Raw genomic sequence first — 21,928 nt, 5'->3', positions numbered from 1 at the left:
TGAAAACTAAAATTCCAAAATAGATTTTAAAAAATCTTAAGATGGCCAGGAAATGCAGCAATTAAAACATATATTCACTCCAAAAGAAATCAATGTTCTATAGGATTCTATAGGATATTCTATAAATCAATATTCTATATTATTGTAAATTTAAAAATCTAATAACAAAGATTTTAAATAAGTATTAAGACAGAACTTAAATAAATACTAAATAAAGATTAACACAGGAATCACATTCACAACAAGGAATATGAAATTATGAAACAAAATAAAAATAGGCAGAAATGAAACAAGAACAGATAGATATGAAAAGAGCCAACTTAAAATCCTAGAAATGAAAACTATAGTCACTGGGATTAAAAAGAAAAAACCCTCAATACCCAAGGCAAACTCCAAAGTCTAACAGCTGAAGAGAGAATTGGTAATCAAAGAATAGTACTAAGGAACTCTTCCAAAATACAGCACAGAGAGGCAACAAGATTAAAAAGATTAACTAAAAGTCATAAGGGACAGACTGCAAGACTCCAATAGTCACTCAGAAGAAGTTTCAAAAGAAGAAGAATACAGTAATCACACACACACAAAAAAGCAATATTCAGAAAGAGCTGGGAATTTTACAGAAAAGCCATAGAATCCTCACGTCAAAAATGATCTCCAAACACCAAGCAGGATAAATAAAAATAAAAATTAAACAATACCTAGAAACACTGTAGAAAACCAGAAGAACATGTAAGATAAAGAGAAACTCAAAGCTACCAATCCCTTCTTTGGGCCTACAAGAGCCCACTGGCCACTCAGTCAGCAAACATTTATTCGACACCTCCACAAACTAGGTGAAGAAACAGAGATACACTGAAGTAATCTCAGCCCTCCAAACGCCCACAGTCCAGTGAAGGGACTGAGGTAAAATAAGTCATTACAGCAGAGCCATGCGTGCTACCACGACGTGTGGACAAAGCACTACGGATGGGTGAACTCCACAGGCAGTGGGAAAGCACTTCTGGTGCATTTTGCATGAAGCTTTACTTGAACGTGAATATACGCTGCAGGAAATAATAAAAGTAAAAAATATGTCAATGGCTAATATTTTTACCTAACATTGACTTATGACTTACTATGTGCCTGACTTTCAGACATTATCTCTAATCCTCACAACCACCCTCAGAGTCTATGAAGTACATTTTACAGATGAGAAAAGAAAGTTTAGGGTGGGTAAGAAACTTTCCCAAAGTCATAAAGTTGATAAACTAGAAAATATAGATTGGCTCTATAAAAATAACAAAATATAGACTTTAATTTCTTTGACTGACTTTAGTATACAAATGCAAGCTATTTTATTTGATGAGAACCTGAGAAGAGGATGATTCTGCTGACACAGCACTGAAGTCCTAACCTGGTTACTGGCCCTTTTGTGTTTACTGTCTGCTGTCCATATGAGTACAATAAACAAAGAGCACTGTGGGAAGACTGGCTGGACGGGAACAGTTAACTTTATATAAATTCATGATTTGCTTCTTGCTACTATGATTATCAGTATGACTCTATTTGTTGAAAAGGAGCGAAAGACGATCCAAAATATTCAACTAGGTATAAAGGTTTTGTTTAAACTCACAGTAATATAACTTTTAACAATAACAGAACAGGCTTATCATGACCCAAAAGTCTATAATATGGTTGTTAAAGGAAATTCATTTGTTCATCAAGACTACAAAAATGTTTGTTATAGGAAATCACATTTGCTCACGGAAGCTATAAATGAACTCAGCAGCATTGTGTTAAGTAACCAGCCTCTCGATAGATCAGCACACCTACATTGCATTAATTAGTCAAGCCACCAACATCTAGCAGGTCAGTTCAATGGTTAGAGAATTCTGACTACTGCTGTCTGACAGCTGTAGAAAAAAATTAAGTCCGTGCCCTTTGAAGCTAGAGTTTTTTCCACAGTGTTCAGTCACTACATCACACTGCCTAGGAACTGTTGCTTCCCACTCTCCACATCCAGTCCCTTCTGTAAGAGAAGTAATACCTCCAAATTTTAGTTTTTTGACTTTTAGAGCCTTAACACAGCTAACCAAGATCTAAAATAATATTTTTACTTTGAAACGTTTTCTTTTTCTTGAACTTTCTCTTTCCAGGTATCTTGTCTCTATTCAATTTATTCCAGTCGCCTTGAAAAGAAAATCCCTATCATTCCTTTTTTCTCCTACTTGCCCAGGCTTCCTCTTTCTCTAAGCCTAAATACCTGAGTTTTTCTCTCCTTCTACGAGTACCTGAACTCAAAAAACAAACTCCCTCTCAAAAAAAGTTGATTTTAATCATTTATAAGCTAGTGTAAATATAAACAAATGTATTACATATTCCAGAAAATTTACCTTTCACATTCTAATTTCTTAACTACGGCTTAAAAGGCTTTGCTCTTACCCCAAGACATTACGACTTCAGTGAGCAAATGGGTAGGTGAATGGTAAGGGTTCATCCTCGAGTTTTGGAAGACACACAGAGAAGCAGCCTATACAAAATCAGCCATCAACATAAATGTGAACTGTCTAATTTCCTAAATTAGATGACTGATAATGACAGCAGAAAACTAAAATGGCAGTAATGTCATCAAGGCATGCTACTTCTAGTAAAATAGCTTAACGTAACTTTTTAACAACACTGAAAATTTGTTTTTTAAAATGTACCTTTTAAAAATCTACCTTTAGTTTAAATATATGTGTATAAAATATATTTACTTTATATAAATGTAAAATGGCCCATTTAAGTGAAATTAACCACAATTTCATGACTTACCTAATTGAGAATAAAACAGTACATAAAGTTAAAAATATGCATTTCTGAGAATCTGAATTGGTTTTATAAAAAGAATACTATAATTTGTTTAAATAAATTGTTTAGTAGTATGAAACATTCAACCAGGTATTTTTCAGACAATTTTAATTAAGTTCATTCTGGTAGTTCAATGAAACTATTAGGATATTTTTAAGAACTCCTTAAAAATTAAGAGAGGCTGTGTAGCATAATAATAGAATAGAACTAAACAGTATTAGGATATATATGTTTTAATCATGTTCAGCCATTAATTAGCTGTGCAACCTTACCTAAAAAACTTAATCTGAGTGTTAACTCATCAACTCTGTAAGAAAGATAAGACATATCCTACGTTCCTCATAAGATGTTGTAAGGATCAAATGAGATACCATACATGGAAATGCTCTATTATTAAAATCTAAAAATGCTCAAACAACTAGATTACCATACAGGAAAGAAAGAACTTTACCTCACAATATACCTCCAGTATTTCAGGTGAAATATCTCGAAATATAAAGTAATGTGTCTAACTGTTAACCTTAAAAAGAACTACAATAAGTATAATACAGTGTCCCAAAAGTCTGAAAACATAGGGAAAATCATGTATTTATTGTAAATTTTTTGAGATTATTCATTGCTTTAAATTTACTTCACCTGAAAAGCTGTCTGGAAGTTGAAGAAAAACATATTGAAAACATTATTTGAAAATGTTAACTAATGTACTATTTGAAAATAAATTTCTCCTGTTTCCCAACTACTGACTTGTTTTCTGAATTTTTTCCCTTGTAGTATCACTATTATTAATTATTGATCATGTTCTATATGATAGGCACTGTTACAATGTTGGAGATGGAGCATGGACGAAGCAGACATAAAATGTTCCTGCACTCATGAAACTTACTTTCTGGTAGGAGGAGACAGACAATAAACAAATAATAAGATAAATCATACCCTACGTCAGATAAGAAAAACTATGAAGAGAAAGGAAACAGAGAAGGTGGCTAGGGCATATCAGTACAAAGAACGGGTGGGGCTGCTTTTTTATAAATAAGGTACATCTAGAAGGCCCCACTAACAAGATGACTTTTTGAGCAGAGATCCGGAGGATGCAGAAAGCACTGCAGGTATCTGGGGACTCCAGGCAAAGGGAACAGCAAGTGTAAAGACCAATGGAGAAAAAAAAGACTTTCTTCTAAAATATTTTCTACTTTTATCTTTTCTGTATCTCTTCTTGATAACCTGTTTCTAGGGTAGGATCCAGCTGTTGATTACTTGGATCACTACAATTTCTCTTCGATTAATTTCCCATTACAGACTTCACACTCTGCTTTTTTTCTTCTTGGACTGAACAAAATCATTCTTACTGATTAGTTTTTCAATGATCACATTCCTTTCTTCAAGTCTCTTATTATTTTTATGATTTCCATTAGTAAAAATTTATTGATTATCTATTATGTGCCAAGGCCTGATGGTAAAAAGATGACTAACATATGGTATACACCTTCAGAATTTAGCTAAGGAGAGACAATTGTTGACAATTCAGTTCTAACTTGCTTTTTTTTTTTCCTCTCTCTCTTGATGCTAACAAATCATCAAGAGTATTTATAAAGTCCAACACAGCACAGTTGTACTTCTTTAATCCTAAGCTCAACCATTAGGGAATCTGAAAGACCTTTATGATAGTGTATTCAAACATACCCATATATACCATACCTGTACATATAAAAGGTATAAATGAATAAATAGGTTTTTCTGTATATTTATAATGCATGCTTATCTATTTTATGCTCAAAATAGCTCATAAACTCTTTAAAGCAGGGGCTGACCCTTTCTTTCTACTTAAAAAGAAATTATCAGGGCTTCCCTGGTGGCGCAGTGGTTGAGAGTCTGCCTGCCAATGCAGGGGACATGGGTTCGTGCCTCAGTCTGGGAAGATCCCACATGCCGCGGAGCGGCTGGGCCCGTGAGCCATGGACGCTGAGCCTGTGCTCCACAACGGGAGAGGCCACAACAGTGAGAGGCCCGCGTACAGCGCAAAAAAAAAAAAAAAAAAAAAAAAAAAAAAAAAGAAATTATCATAGTGCTCTGCTCAGTACAGTGATAAAGTAGCTGTTCTGTAAAGTACAAAAATGATTATATTTCATTCACTATTATCCAAAAAATTATGCCTTTTTACAACCTAACTCTTGGGCATGGAAAATTTTAATATTTAATTTTAATAATAAATTTAACCCTAACGGAAGTTGATGTCTTTAAAATTTCTGGATTAAGAAGCGTAGCATGCTCAAAACCCAAGAAGACATTCTCCAATTTCATCATTAAGCCTCAAACCTGACCTAAAAAAACACATAAAAAAAAGAGAGGATGGATACACACCATGGCCAAGTGGGATTTATGCTAAGAATGCAAGGTTGGTCCACCTATGAAGATCAATGTAATACACCAAGTAATAGAATAAATGGGGAAAAACACATAACATCAACAGATGCAGAAAAGGCATCTGACAAAAAGTCAGCACACTATCGTGATAAGGACACTCAGCAAACTAGGAATAGGAGAGAACTCTGTCAACCTGATAAAAGGTATCTATGAAAAACCCATCCCTGACATCATACTTAATGGTGAGAGACTGAATGCTCTTAAGATCAGGAACAAGACAAGGATGTCTGTTCTGACCACTTCTATTCAACATTGTACAGGAGGTTTTAGCCAGGACAACTGAGCAAGAAAAAGAAATAATATTCATCCAGATTGGAAAGGAAGAAGTAAAAGTATCTCTATTTGCAGATGACATAATCTGGTATGTAGGAAATCCAAAGGAATCTAAACAAACAAACAAAAAAAACTATTACAGCTAATAATTATTACAGAAAATATTACAGCAAAGTAGTAGAATACAAGATCAATATATAAAACTCAGATGACCAGTTGAATTTCTATACATCAGCAATGAAAAATATGAAAATGAAATTAAGAAAACAATTTCATTTATAGTAGTACCAAAAAAAGAAAAAAAACTTAGGAATAAATTTAACAAAAGAAGTATAAAACTTGTACAATGAATACTACAAAACACTTATGAAAGATGACTTAAATAAAAGGAAAGATTTCTTATGTTCACAGATTTGAGGAAATAATATTATTTAGATGGCAATATTCCTGAAATTGATCTACAGATTCAATGCAATCTCGAAAAATTCTAGCTGCCTTTTTTGCAGAAATTGATAAGCTGATGCTAAACTTGATATGGAAATGCAAGGCACCCAGAACAGCCAAAACAATATTGAAAAAGAACAAAGCTGAAGTTGCAAATAAAGTCACTTTCCTTTATTTCAAAACTTACCACAAAGCTACAATAATAAAAATAGTGTGGCACAGGCATAAGACTAGACATATACATCAATGGAATGAATTAAGAGTACAGAAATCAGCCCATATATCTATGGTTGATTTCTGTAAAGGTGCCAATATAATTCAATGGGGGAAAGAACAGATTTTTCAACAAACAGTAGTGGAACAACTGGATATCTGCATGCAAAAGAATGAGGTTGGACCTCTACCTTACACCATATGTAAAAATTAATTCAAAACGGACCCAAGATAAATGTAATAGCTAAAACTACAAAACTCTTAGAAGAAAACATAGGTGTAAATCCTTATGACTTTAGACTAGGCAATGAGTTCTTACATATGACACGTAAAGCACAAGCAAACAAAGGAAAAACAGATAAAATGGACTTCTTCAAAATTTAATCAAGAAAGTAAAAAGACAACCTATATAGAATGGGAGAAGATATCTGCAAATCACCTATCTGATAAGGGTCTTGTATCCAGAATATATAAAGAACTTCAAAATTAAAAAAAACAACAACACAAAACAGTTAAAAATGGACAAAGGATTTGAATAGACATTTCTCCAAAGATGACATATAAATGGCCAAACAAGTTCATGAAAAGATGTTCAACATAATTAGTCTGTAGGGAACCATAACTCAAAACCAGAATAAGATACTAATTCACATCTGGTAAAATGGCTATAATAAAAAAAAAAAAGATGGACAATAACAGGATTAGCAAGGATGTGAAGAAACAGCAATCCTCCTACACTGCTGGTGGGAACGTAAAATGGTACAGTTGCTAAGGAAAACAGTTTAGTGGTTCCTCAAAAAGCTAAACATTGACTTAACATATGACCCAGCAATTCCACTCCTAAGTATACCCCCAACGGAACTGAAAGCAGGGACTCAAACTGATACTTGTACACTAACGTTCACTGCAGCATTATTCACAATAGCCAAAAGGTGAAACCAACCCAAGAACCCATCAACAGAATAGATAAACAAAATGTAGTAAGTACATACAAAGGAATGTTATTCAGCTATAAAAAGAATGAAGTTCTGATACATCCTCTAACATGGCTGAACCTAGAGGCCTTTATGGTAAGTTAAATAAGTCAGTCACAAAATGACAAATACTACATGATGCCACTTATATCTGGTACCCAGAACAGGCAAATTTATAGAGACAGGAAGTAGATTAGATCAAGCCGCGTAGTTACTGCTTGATGGTTACAGAGCTCCTGTCTGGGGTGATGAAAAAGTTTTGGAAATAAACAGTGGTAATGGTTGTGCCACAGTGTGAATGTAACGAATGTGACTGAACTGTACACTTAAAATGGCAATTTTTATGCTATGTTTATTTTATCATAATTTTTAAAATAATACACCAAAACCCACAGGATTGTGCACTTTCAATGGGTGAACTGTATGATATAGGAATTACATCTCAATAAAGCTTCTTTTTTAAGTGAAGGGAAAAAAAGAAGAAATGAGGGCTTCCCTGATGGCGCAGTGGTTGAGAGTCCGCCTGCCGATGAAGGGGACAGGGGTTCGTGGCCCGGTCCGGGAGGATCCCACATGCTGCGGAGCGGCTGGGCCCGTGAGCCATGGCCGCTGAGCCTGCGCGTCCAGAGCCTGTGCTCTGCAACGGGAGAGGCCGCAACAGTGAGAGGCCCGCGTACCGCAAAAAAAAAAAAAAAAAGGAGAAGAAGAAGAAGAAATGAGCTCTCGAGCTGTAAAAAGAATCTTATGGAAGAATCTTAAATGCATATTGCTAAGTGAAAGAAACCGTTCTGAAAAAGCTATGTACGGAATGATTCCAACTATATAACAGTCTGGAAAAGGCAAAACTATAAAAACAATAAAAAGATCAGTGGTTGCCAAGGGTTCAGGGCAGGGGAGAAAGGATGGATAGGTGGGGCACAGGGCACTTTCAAGGCAGTGAAACTGCTCTGCATGATACTGGAATGGTAGACACACACACTGCATTTTTCAAGACCCATAGAACTGCAGAACACAAAGCGTGAACCCTTTGTGTAAACTAAGGACTTTAGTTAATAATAATGTATCAATACTGGTTTAATTGTAACAAATGTACCACACTAATGCAAGATATTAATAGGAGAAACCATGTGTGGGTGGGGAAGGGTATGTAGGAACTCTGTACTTTCTGCATAATTTTTCTGTAAACCTAAAACTGCTCTAAAAAAGACTATTTTAAAAATGTATACTTAACACAGAGATTGCACTGAATTTTATCCTCTTCTCATAATTCATAAGACTACTCACTTTAACAAACTATAATTTTACATTAGATGGGGAGGAAGTGCTGATTCTTTTACCATTGCAGAATATCAGGCACTACTGAATCTTCTCAGTTCAGTATCCTGTACAGCCTTTCCCTACTTCTCCTCTTCCACCCCCAACAAAATTACTTAATGACCTAAATTTCCATATTCATAAAACTACTTCCTTCGTAGTTTTTGAAGATTCCATAGTCTTTAGAAACACTTTCTTACATTTATGACTAAATTCCAGTCTAATTATAATTACAGTGACATTATTATATCAAATTATCATGCCTCCTATTTTATTCATTCTGTTCTTTCTTTTTCATATTGCCACCTTGGTTTTATTTGGTCTCATTATAAAATGTTTTTTAAAAATACAAGTTTATATAAAACAAAATAAAAATCATCTCTAATACTACCAGTACCACTTGCTAACCTCTTATCTTATATACATAAACATAATTTTTTAAACAAAATTGGACCATTTTGTATATTCACTCTCTTTCTTTCATTTATTCTCTCACTCAACCAATGTCGATGGCTCCTCTCCTGCCAAGACCCAGCAATGGGCAAGGTAGACAAAGTCCCTGCCCTCATGGAGCTGACGTCTTTTGGGGAAAAATAGGCAAACATATTTGCACTCCTCACAACCATCCTATGAGACAGATACTGTTGTTATCCCAATTTACAGAGAGCTAAACTGAGGCCTCAAGTAATCTAGTAAATTGCCTGAGGATACACAGCTAGGCAGTAGCAGAGTCAGGATTCAACCCCAGGTTGAATGACAACACTATTTGATGACAGACTCTGAAGCTTTTAACTTATAAAAGAGATACATATCTTAGTATGATATACTGATCTTTACAAAATGGTACTGGGGGTAAAGGTTGGATTAGCTCCCCAAAATAACATATTAACTCCAAGGACATAGTTCCTTGACTTCAATCATGAAGTTTGTTCATGGAAAATTATTCATTACTATTTTTGCTATACTTAAATTTAGTAGGACCTCAAGTCCAACTTTTTAACTTTTTTGGTGTATTTGTTTTATTCTTTTTCACTTTATTTTTAAATTCAATTTATTTAGACAAAAACAAATCAGTTCACCCATTTCTCCCCACCCAAACCTCCACCTCTGACAACCACTAATCTGTTCTCTCTATGAGCTTTTTTTTAGCTCTACATATAAGAGAAATCATACAGTATTTGCCTTTCTCTGTCTGACTTATTTCACTTTGCATAATGCCCTCGAGGTCCGAAAGAATGAAATCTTGCCTTGTGCAGCAACATGGATGGACCTCGAGGGCATTATGCTAAGTGAAATAAGTCAGACAGAAAGACAAATACCATACGATCTCTCTTATATGGTCATCATCTATAAGACATCATTTTATCAGATACCTAAGTGTGTTAGTTTCACACATCCTTTTGAAAAACAAAATATTGTTCTCTAAGGCACTCAAGAGTCAACACAAAGGATTAAACTGAAAACCATAACTGTCCTAGAGGAAAGGCAGCTAGTATATTTAAGAACAACTTTCCCCCAGCTCCTGCTTTAAAATGATCCCCTCCCAAACTCTTAATCTTTACTGGCACAATGTATAAACTTCAACGGGTACCTTGATCTTTTCCAGCTTCATCTATGTGTTGAAAATCTTTTAGTGTTTGAAGGTTATGGAACCCCTCTCTGCAATGCTGAATAACTTTCTTTGATCCATTCTTGATGAGATAATCCATTAGGGTAAGGGATTTATACACATGGCGCCAGTTCTTCCCATGGTCGTTGAGTCTCTGCCATAACATACTCATAATCTCTGAGAGAGAAACTGTGTTGAAAGTCAGGTCACTGATATCTAACATCAGAGAACTAGAAGGACCCCAAGGGTCATTAGAAGTTGCTTCCCTGACTTTTATTTCCGCATCTGAGTAATTTTTCACAAAGTTTTTTACTTGCCTCCTGAATGCCATAGGTAAGACAAATTTGAAGGTGAGATGGGGGTTGAGAGCCATGGACTAGGAGTTTATGTGATTGGTTTATAAAACCTTTGAGAGGTAGTTGGTCCCCAGGTCTGCCGCTCCCAAATACAAATGATTAATCTCCACCTTGACAAGGTATCAATTTCCTGCAAAGGAAGGCACAAACAATATGTAAGTTAAATATTTTTTTAAATGTCTACAGAAGATCAATTCAGTCTGAAAAAGCTAGCTTTAGTTTCCAAATCAGTGCCTCACTTACATCAGCCAGAATTGAGGGTACCATATACACACGTTCCTAGGATTGATATGGGAAAATCTCTCACAAGGGATTGGCCTATGTTTTTTAAAGAAATATAGGTGGTCTTTCTAGACCTAAAAGTTTCCATTGAAAGTATCACTGAACCTCTTTGGCCAGAAATAAAATTATTATAAAGCATTACATGGACAGTGGACAAGTTACTATAAGAAAATGGAACTTGCACTGTGACATCTCTTGCTTAAGATTTGTTGTTATGTATAAAAATAATATGTCCTGAGAGTAATTAAGTGAAAACTGAGTCTTAGAATCATCAACTGACCCTATGGTTGTATCCTTTTTAGAACTTACAAGTCATTAGAATCAGAACGAAATATGGTCTGTTTTCTTGTTAATCTAAAAGAGGGGAGGGTCATCAACTATTAAGACAAGTAATTGTCCTTAGTGGACTCCACAGCTAACTCATGGCACCCTAAACCAGTATTTTAGTCCTCGTAAGGCTGGTAACTTTAAGGAAAAGGTTAAATTACTTTCTTTACTCAGCTATAGAAAAAGATGCCCTGATGAGCATCCAGACCCATCGAAGCCTCAACAATCTATAATCAGATTTTACTAGAGACACTGCACACATACAAAAGAAAAATGTTAAAATCCGTAACAAATTTGTCTGTTATTTTTAGTTGTGTTTCTCTTCCTTGACCTTCTCAATTCCTAGCTCAGGCTTGATTAATTTCTGTGTATGTATTTAAGGAAGACATAAATTTTCAGAAGCATCCTAAATAAACTATCACTTCTTTTTTAAAAAATAAGAGAAGGGGATAAGTAATCTTTTTTGGTAAAGTCCAACACATCCTCAAATAAACAAGATAGAAAATCTATCTGTTTAATTAAGATTTCTCCAAAAGAGACTATCATCAACCTTAGGAAGAAAAAGAGGACTTGTGTGTTTTTACAATTTTCTGATTTTCTCTCTTGTTTGCACTTCAAACACAGACATTTTTATCTGACTCAATCCTGCAGTGAAAACTCGATTTATAATGTGTTTCAATAAGCTATTAAAATTTTCAGTCACAAGGGTTTTCTTTTTCTATTGTCCTTTTCTCCCCCTCTACCAAGCTCACTCAATGCCGAGATACACGGTGACACTGGCTTAGAGCAACGAATATTGATCTGTTTCTTCACAAGTCTATTAAAAAAAAACAAAAAACAAAACCCTGTTAGAATCATAACTTGCTGGAATTAAACAACAGTTTTTAAAACCCTCTTTTTCTTTTCTGGATAACTACCTATCCAGAAAATATATCCATACATATACCTATGTATATTTTGGAGGAACAAAATAATTTTTAGGTTTTCCTCTATTCTCTAACCCTCATTTTAAAATTTTTAAAAATGTTTTCATAAACGAACTTTCTGCCCAGGAAAACTATCTACATAATAGCTTTCCATCCAATAGAGTAGTTTAAAATGGATGTGCTGGACATCATACCAAAATTAAACATATTCCTAACCATTCGAAAAACCACAAGGAAAAATGTCTGGATAAGTGAATTAATATCATTTACTAACGTACAGTACTTTGTGACATGAACACAGAATATGTAAGATACCATTCTACTAATGAAATCTTTTCAAGCTAACAAGGAGTTCAATAAATTGGTGTTAGTTGTAAATTATATGTTGTTTTACTATGTGTTTTAGACACCTGACTATATGCAAATGCTCAGTCCTTCAAAATTTTGAGATTATATCAATAAATACAGTGATGTGACATCTCAGACAAAAGTAGTGCCCAAGAGGGTAAATTTTCACACCTGAATTTTGGTTGTCTGGCTACCCAAATCCCTGTAATATTTAGAAATGGAGAGAAGTAAGATATTTCATATCATAAACCTGGGTTGCCCCCTCTGACAGACCTTCACCCACCACACTTACTACTTAGGTCTACCCATCATGCTCTTTTCAGCACCCAGTTTACTTCCTTCATGACACTTATCAGGATGCATAGTTATGTGTTTGTTATTTTCTCTTGGCTTTCTTCACCACCAAACTGGAAATTCCTTGAGAGCAGGGACCATGACTGTCTTATTTACCAGTATAATCCTACTGTGTAAACAGGTACCTAGCACATAGCAGGCACTCAAGAAACAGGTCATTAAGTGAATGACCAAGTGGTGGAATGATACTGCTTTGGGATAAACCTGAATTGATTCTACAGCTTTTAATTATAAACATGACACTGAAAATATATAATCTAGCTCTTATAATTGTCAAGTAAAACTCTAGAGTTTTGAGCAAACATTTTCAAATCAATCAACAAGTATTTCTTGAGTACCTACCATTTATATGGCTTTGCGGAGGATATAAGAAATATAAAACATGCTCCTTACATTCAAAAACATCATTTAGTTAAGGAGCTTTCTCCCTTAAATGATTCTAAAATAAACAAATGACGAGGTATAAAAAGATCTCTTAATTTTCTTATTACATTTACCCACTTCCACAATTCTTTGGCAAAGGCTGTTTTCTCCCCCAACTTTACCTGAATCGTAACAGGAGAGCATTTAAGTTGTCAAGTGACATTAAAATATGGGTCCACAATCTCTTATCTGAATCTTTTGAGGCCAAATGAGTCATGGAATTCAAACTCAATTTTGGGGGGGTAACTTTTGAAGGGTAATGCCATGCCTACAACCATATATTACATGATACCCACAGTGAGATGTGGGGTAAATTAAGCAAGGTCTGAACAATCAAACAGATTAACATGACTGCAAAAATAATTTGCAAATATTTGGAATAAGTAAAGACAAATGGCTGCTTCAGTTCAGGTCTTGTGGCCAGATAAGTTAGGGGAAAAAACTGGTTTTCAAAACTTTCTGGATGTCAGAATTGAGAATAAAAGATTGCAGAGCTAAACTGACGTTTTCCAAAGATTTAGGACAACAATGACAACAGCATCTAAGAGGCTGAGTACCAAGACGCATCTCTGGAAAGACACATTTAGGGTAGTGCTATGAGGACAGCACAGCTCTTGTGTTTATACAGGTTCTGCCTGTAGGCATGAGATCAACTCAGGAGAAAATAAGCTCTGGCCAAGATCATTATAGAAGAAGGATTACAGAGAATACCTCAGCATTAGAAGGTGTTGCTGTTTTGATGGAAAGAACATTGCAAGAGTCAGATAAACTAACTTGAGTCCCTCCTGTGTGTTCATTAAATCACTCAACTATTAATTTTCCAGAATTTACCATGTGACAGACTCCACTTCCAAGAAATGGAGAAACAGGTGCACAAGACACAGTCCCCAGCCTCTGGCGTAAATGGCTACTCTTCACTGAATGCTCACAACGTGTTCACACCTAGGCACTCAGTACCTCATCTCATTACTTTAATTAGGATTCCAGAGGCACGGATTTGAGGTCTTGTCCTGCTATTTCCTAATTAGGGCTTAAGGACTACTCTGAGCCTCAATTTCCCCATCTGCAGCATAAGCAGTAATCACCTAGGGAAGGCTGCTGAGGGGAAGACATGCGAGTCCTGTAAAGAACTTCTAACGTGAAGGGCAGAGGGAGAATCAACTGCCTGTAGCCAGGGTCGCTCCTCGGCATTCGCTTCATTCATTCCACAATCTTTTCAGAACGACCACTGTGCTCCAGGCAGGCCCTGTGGAGGGCACTGGGTCACACAGACGACTCAGCCCAGCGACTGCCCTCAGAGAATTTACTGCGAGTAAATTTACTGCGAGGCTGGGCCTTGGAGAAGCTTCTAGAAGAAGCGAGTGACGTGATGGCGTCACACAATAATGACCTTCCCTCACGCAGACCTGCGGGCCTCGTCGCCCTCCCGCCTGCCTCCGGCCGGAGCAGGAAAGCAGCACGGGATGGGCAGCGGGATAGCACCCCTCCAGTGCCCTCCAGGCCCCGTCCCTCCCCACCCCCACACTAGCGGCTCCTACCTGAGGAGAACGTCCAGCCGCCGGGTTCCGGGCTTTTCCCTCCGCAACCCAAGCCCCGCCTCCTCCAACCGGGCCAGAGCGCCCACGCCCGTTCCCACTTCCGCTTCCTCACTTCCGACCCCTCGCTTCCGGCCTTTCCCAGAGCCAAAGTCTGCTGCTCCCAGGGCTTCGAAGGAGAGGGATCTCGAGGGTTAAAATAAGCCCCCCGCTTGAAGGTATCCCGCGGCTTGAAGGCAAATGTCTTCATTTCATGATCTGCTGGGCTGTGGCACTGCCCTAATCCTTCATTCAAACAACAAATTTTACAATTTGTATTACTAGTGTAATTTTAACTGACGGGAAACACCGTCCACAGATGATTTTCATCTCAAAGGACAAAGAATGTCATCTCTAGCAGTAGATTACTAGAGATGAAAAGTGTGTGTGATGGGCAGTGACAGAGTGCCGCCGATGAGGGCCTTAGGTACCACTGATGGGTAGTCCTTGAAATATTCGACTGACCTTCACTGGGCACCTACTATGTGTCAGGCACCCCCGAAAGCAGCAAGGACTCAGGACAGAGTTCGATGCTGGGTGAGTTTCGAGGCTAGTGGAGGTGACAGGCATCATCCCAGAAGATTGCAACAAGATGTGTATAGCATAATGGGAGAAGAGAGAGCATCTAATTCTACCAAGGAGTATTTGAGGGCCGGTTTCAGAGAACAGTTTACATCTGAATTGAATCTTAAAGGATGACAGGAGTTCTCTAAATAGGCAAAGTAGAGGAAGCCATTAGAGGCAAAGGGCACATCATAAGTAACGGCTTGACAGCTGAGAGAGCCTATTATCTTGGTAAAACTACAAGCACTGTAGTTACCATGGCTGTCACAGACTATTAGTGAAAGAGCACAGGGAGATGAAGTGCCAGAGGAAATTCAGATCATGAAGAACCTTGTCTGTACAACCAGGTGATTTTATCCAGTAGGCATTGAAAATGTAATCAAACCCATGTTTTAAAGAACCGTGGTGGCTGAGTGGAATACTGACTGGAATGGAAGGAAAGAGATTTAGAGAATAGGAAAATGCTTAGTAAATGAAAGTTACCTTTGTTTTTGGTTCCTACTGCTTCAATCATATTTATTATAATAACAGCCTGCATTATTGATACCGACATGTAGATAGGTAAGTGTAATACAAAATGATGGGAGATACGGGGCTTCCCTGGTGGTTCAGTGGTTGGGAGTCCGCCTGCCAATGCAGGGGACACGGGTTCGAACCCTGGTCTGGGAAGATCCCACATGCCGTGGAGCAACTAAGCCCATGAGCCACAACTACTGAGCCTGCGTGCTACAACTACTGAAACCTGCACACCTAGAGCCAGTGCCCAACAACAAGAGAAGCCACCACAATGAGAAGCCTGTACACCACAACGAAGAGTAGCCCCCACTCGCCACAACTAGAGAAAGCCCGCGCACAGCAACGAAGACCCAGCACAGCCAAAAATAAATAAATAATATTTTTAAAAGATAGGAGATATGAAAGAAGTTGGTACATTATAACCAACTTAGCTGGCTGTAATACAGAGTGGTGGGGGTAGGAGCCAGAGGGAAATTGAAAAGATGGCCTGGAAATGGGTGGTTCAGGACCTTGAATGCCATGGTAAGGTGTTGGACTTACAAAGGAGTGAGGAATAAACCAAAAGTATTTTTTACCTAGAGTTATAGTTTATGAAGACTTTTTATATGCATATCTTATGTAAATTTCAAAGGAAGTCTGAAATGTAGGTGTTATTATCCCATTTTACAGATAATAGTGCTAAGTTTGAGGCACATGCCATCGTTCTACATTAGAGCCAGGCACTATTCTGAGCCATGAGAATATAAGGAAGTTATAATCTAATAGTCTAATAAACAGGAATACGTCAGTAAATGTGACAAATTACCATGATAAAGGCAAGTATAGATTGCTATGGGAGTCAAAAAGGAATTTGTCCAAACCACACAGTTAGGGAAGGCTTCCTGGAGGAAGTGAACCTGAGCTGAGTTTGCAGGAACAAATAGGTTATATGACTTCCCCAGTAATATTCAACTAGCAAGGATTTAACTGGAACTTGAACCCAGATCTCCTGCATGCAATCTTATGCTCTTTCCCCTACGCTGAGAACCAACCAACCTTTGTCCTTGATGTTGAGGTTCATTGACCTTCTCAGTCACAAGTCTACCTGTTATATTTTGAGAAGGTCAGAGACCCCAATTTTTTCTTTTTAAACCCATTCATTTTCTCCTTTTAGAACAAATCTCCCGGTATGTTCAGAAAAATAGATTGGAAGCAGGAACAGAGGGATTGGAAATAGAATAGAAGTTTATAATAGTTCTGGCAATAAGTGATGAAAGCCGTAACCAAAGCAGAAGTCATGGGCCTGGTGCCATACTCCACTCTGCTCATTCTTCTCTGACACGCGGACTTTTGCATATGACGTTAAAGCGTAGTATTTACTGGACTTGGCTCCAGATACATGTGGGAGTGAGGGAGAAGAAGGAGTCTACAGTGACTCTCAAGTTTCTGTTTTGTGTGAATGGTTGTCGCTAGTTCACCTAGATATGTACACGGTCTGAGGAACAGATTTGGCAGGAAAGATGTTGAATTCTGTTTTGGACATTTTGAATGCGAGGTGTCTGGGGGCGACCATGGGAAGATGCCCAGGAGACAGCTGAGTAGAAATAACAGGAATAAAGGAGAAGGTTCTGGGCTGGGCTCACAGACTTGAGAGTAGCCAGCATATAGGAGTTGATTGAAGGGGCAGATGGAAAAAAGAGAACAGAGCAAACTCACAGACAGTGGTCCCCATGCAGGTGGAGAGGCCAGTAACAGTGACGGAGTGGATCAGGCAGGCTAATGGCTCACGTGCTACCAACCTATGGATTTAACTCCACTAAAGAAACATTGTGTAAAGACATTCTTCTTGTCTGCTTTCCTCCATTTGGGGGCACCATAATTTAGTTGCAATACTGTAGCATCCACCAAATACAGACATCATTTTACCACGATAACTTGGTGTGGGTTTGTTTTGTTTTGTTTTTTTCCTGAACTCAGAGTTCTATAAAAGTGAACAAAGCTTTCTTCACTTGGTTTCCAGGACATCGCTCCTTTTCATCTCCTTAGCAGTTTTCCTCTTATTTCTCTGACCTCTCGACTTTGGAGGAGTTGGCTCTCTGTCTGTATTCATTTCCAGGGTGTTTTTATCCAGTCTCATAGTTTTCAACACCCTTCCATCTCTCAACAACAGTCAAGGTTTCATCGCCAGCCCTAACCTCTCTCGACCTCCAGACTCATATGTCTAACTCCCTTGTTGGCCCCACTGGCATGTCTCATAGACATCTCAAATTTAATATGTCCGAAATCTAACTCCTGATCTGGAATTCCAGACCTGCTACCCCACAGTCTCTCCTGTGTCAGGAAATGACACATCCTTGCTGCTAGTTTCTCGGGCCACGAACCTTGGGGTCACCGCTGACGTATCTCTTTGTCTCTCACACTGCACATCGTGTCCGTGAGTGCACCTGTGCCACAGGGTGGCTACCAAGTCTGGGTTACGTGTGCTCCATAGATAATAAACGGTTTATCAATGCCACATTTCTAATACACATAAAATAATAATAATATCTATGGCTCCAGACTTTATGGTCACCCTGTATATTCAGAATTCAATCACTCTCCAAGATCTGTCCTAAGTCACCGTCATCTCTTGCCAGGATCGTTGCAGTAGCCTCCCACCTGCTCTCTCTGCTTTTTCTCTTGCTTTCTTACTGTACAATCTATTATCAACACAGTGATCAGCATGAGACTTGAAAAAATTAAAACACAAGTCAGATCATATCATTCTCTAGTTCAAAATCTTCCATTGGCTCCCATCTCACTCAAGAATAAAAATCCAAAGACCTTGCAACAGCCAGTGAGGCCCTACGTGTTTCGGCCCCTGCTCCCTCTCTGACGTCCATCTCGACTCCTCGCCACCTCACTCACTGCATCAAGCTTGCTTCCACCTTCAGGCTTTGCCCCTGTGAGTCTCAATACCTACAAAAGCTGTTTCCCCAAAGAACCATCAGGCCGGATCCCTCACTTTGTTCTGGACTTTGCTCAAATATCCTTTGATCTCCTAATGAAATCACAACCCCTGCTTCAGTCACACTGTCTATGACTCTTGCTCCATTTTATAATTCCCTGTGGCAGTACAGCCATCTGATGTATGTATTATTCCTTCCTCTACCAGAATGTGAGATCCAGGAGGTCAGGGACTATGTTTTGTTCACTGATGCATTCCCAGTACCTGGAACAGGCCTAACGAGGAGTAGGTGTTCAAACATTATCTATTGAATGACTAAAAAGAGAATGTCTGAATCCATACTATTAGATGAAAAGTACACATTTTACCACATTTTACTTAAACATAATTATAAATAAGAAGTTCTGATAGTAACAATGACCTGTCAAAAGGAATTGCTGGAAAATTTTAAACAAGTATGGTTTTAAATGAAAATTTCTCCGTGGTGGGTAAGTCCAGATTTCATATATGTCTTAATCCTCCTGATTTTGCTTATATTTTTATGAGCGTCCTGTGATGGTGAGGACTGAGTTGCTGGCATCTTACATGAGGGTTTTTATTCTCAGTTTCTGCCTTTGCACCAGTTCAGTTACAGAACTGCTATGAAATTAACCACTAAAGGGGCCTTGCTTCCCACCCAATATGCTCTGTAACATGTCTGCAGATCATTACTACCAAAATAACTTCTCTGTGAGATCTTCCTGTTCTGCCCTCGGTGCCATACTTGGAGGGGAAAGGGTTGTATTCTGCTCCCTGGGGGCATTGCCCTGTGGGAAAGCAGCTTCCTCGCTGGGCCCGTGCTCAGAACACCATGGCACTTCCTGTACAGCCCTAGTCAACAGTCCCCTTCCTTCCCACTTCAAAGCCACTGGCTCAGGATAAGGACTGTGGCCAGAGGATTTCAGTGTTTGAAAACTAGCGATGGAGCTGTCGGGTGATCCCACCAAGAAGGCCCTTAGAATCTGGAGACTGAAGAACACTGAGGCCAACATGGAGATGCTGTTTTAAAATCGTTGTTATCTTGAAAAGTCTGTCTTTATAACATGTGGAAGTAGTGGGGACCCTATTCAGATGCAATTTGGATTTAAGAACATTTGACAAACTTGCATTAATAAAAAGAAAGTTCTTTATTACAGACGTAAGAGGAGCAAATTCCTTCCTTTAAGTCATTTGACCAATCATTTACTGAGCACCCACTATGACCAAGTACTCTAGTGACTCCACACCAGATTCTTTTCTATTTCAATAAAAATGTTGAGTGATCATAACCAAAGAGAAATTCGCCCCCAAAAAAGGAAATCTTGAGCAAGGTTTAGGTATAAAGGGGCAAAGAGATAGAAAAGAATACCATTTCACAATGGAGAATAAGTTTAAATCGGAGACTCCCAAGTTGTCTTATCTGATACCCTCCTTCTTAGCCTTTAAGGGTTTCACACTGGGAACATCTTGTCAGCCAGTATTTCCCTCTTTATCTTGGGTCTGGTCACCCAACGCTGAACGGTGCCACTTAGCAAGTAGCAATGTCTCTAATTTTGTGCAAAATATGCAACGTTGGCAATCTGTTTTCTAACAAAGGCAAAGACAGAGGAAGAGGCCTTCGCAAGTTACACTTGGTATGGGAGGAAGGAGCTTAAAGAAGAGAGCTGGCTATAAATTTGAAGGTAAGAGCTAAGGAAGTTGACGGTGACAAAAACGTTAGGTCGTGAAAAATCTTCAAATCCCAGAAATATTTTAGTCCAACCTACTCAGGAGAAAATGAAATCCCCCAAATCTAAGTAACAAGCCCCAGCTCACACCTGACTATGGCAAAGCTGGGGTTAGAACTCATCCTGGCGTAAGTGTTTCTTCTGTCTTTTCTTAAGGGTAATATTATGGGCTGAGTTCACTAAGAAAGCATTTTCTTTTTTCTGAGATTTTAACTTTGTGAGTGATCCAGGATGGTATTAACAACGTTCCACTAAGAAGTCCTAATGTTCCTCTGGATGCTTGGATAGACTCAGAAAATGCATTTTCCTTAAGACCAGCAGTATCTTGCTGACGGACCATCCCTAGGATTAGAAATTTTCTTATGTGAACATAATCATTCGGGGCGAACTTGTTAAAACTGAAACCAAGCACAAGGAAGCAAAAGTGTTTCAGTGAACCTCCTGCGTTTTAGTTCTACTCCAGCAGCAAGAAGACAAAACCACATAACCTAAGGCTCACACCCAACTCTCTGGAGCCCTGTATCTGCTAGTTCCTGTGTGGTTTGCACACAGACTGCAGGGCCGGCTGGGGGTAGTTTGAGGGAGGGAAGAAGAAGCCGGGGAGGAGGAGGCACTCAATGGATCCGCGAGCCTGTGCCCTGGGTTAGTGTGGTACTTGGAAGACAGCACAAGGTGGATCTGTACTCTGAAATGCAGACATTTTGATGTTGGAATTCATCTTCCTTGTTGCAAGAAAGGATTCAATAACTCGGTGTCAAAGGCATAGACTCAACCTCTTCTCTTCTGAAAGGTATGTTATTATACACCATCAGTCCACACGCTCTAGAGATCTTGGATAGTTTTATTATTTGCACAATGTTCTCTAGGAGTCAATCTAATTAAATGAATCCCATGGGCTCTGTAAATATTGGTTTTAATTTTCGGTTCATCACCAAAGGTCTCTACATCTTTTTCTGTAACAGTGTTTGTGGTGATAGGATTCGACTTCTAGCGAATGAACTAGGCTTCTCCTTACCCAGCCCATTACACAAAAAGACTCCACTAATTGGCTTCTGAACCATCTCAGGAAAAGACTTTGGATCCTGGGATTACAGAGGTGAAATTCCACTTCACCAGTGTCAGCATTTATTCCAAATTGGGTTGGGGGGGGCGGGCAGCAGGTGAAAGGCGGAGCAGCAATGAATGAATACCAGTACTGCGTGGTCAGGATTTCTCTTGGGGCTTGCATTTCTACTTCTGTTAGTATTTATGGTGCCTTTACAAAGCACACCAGTTTGGGTTCCTTTATAAAAAGAAAACTACGTTGAAATAGGTTTTGAGAGAGTGTCGTCTGTCTTTGTCTCTTTATTAACAGTTAACACTGTGTCCCTAAGACGGTCTCCAGTTCAGGCACTGAACCTGAACACAGCTCTCTGACACTCTCTGCCCCACCCGCCCTCAAACCTGAGGATTGAATACACGCACCAAAGTTGGAGCCAACTTAAAACTATCATTTTTACATACCTGGAAT

At 38.5% G+C, this 21,928-nt stretch overlaps 2 protein-coding genes across 3 annotated transcripts in view; one reads left to right on the top strand and one right to left on the bottom strand.

Moving 5' to 3' along the window:
• ENTHD1 (ENTH domain containing 1) overlaps positions 1 to 10,408 on the bottom strand; it is a 97,174-nt gene extending 86,766 nt beyond the window's left edge. Inside the window, exon 1 of the mRNA XM_024737658.1 lies at positions 10,060 to 10,408. Within this exon, the coding sequence (XP_024593426.1) occupies positions 10,060 to 10,408 (349 nt within the window). The remainder of the gene's footprint in view (positions 1 to 10,059) is intronic.
• Positions 10,409 to 20,898: 10,490 nt separating this feature from the next.
• Positions 20,899 to 21,928, top strand: part of GRAP2 (GRB2 related adaptor protein 2) — a 64,359-nt gene continuing 63,329 nt past the window's right edge. For both annotated transcript variants that reach the window (XM_024737546.1, XM_024737544.1), the window contains exon 1: positions 20,899 to 21,208. The gene's annotated coding sequence lies outside the window, so the exon portion shown is untranslated. The remainder of the gene's footprint in view (positions 21,209 to 21,928) is intronic.

This window comes from Neophocaena asiaeorientalis, unplaced genomic scaffold (genome assembly GCF_003031525.2).
Source record: "Neophocaena asiaeorientalis asiaeorientalis breed wild unplaced genomic scaffold, Neophocaena_asiaeorientalis_V1.1 scaffold242, whole genome shotgun sequence".
Lineage (NCBI taxonomy): Eukaryota > Metazoa > Chordata > Mammalia > Artiodactyla > Phocoenidae > Neophocaena > Neophocaena asiaeorientalis.
This window is presented reverse-complemented; position numbering and strand designations above follow the sequence as displayed.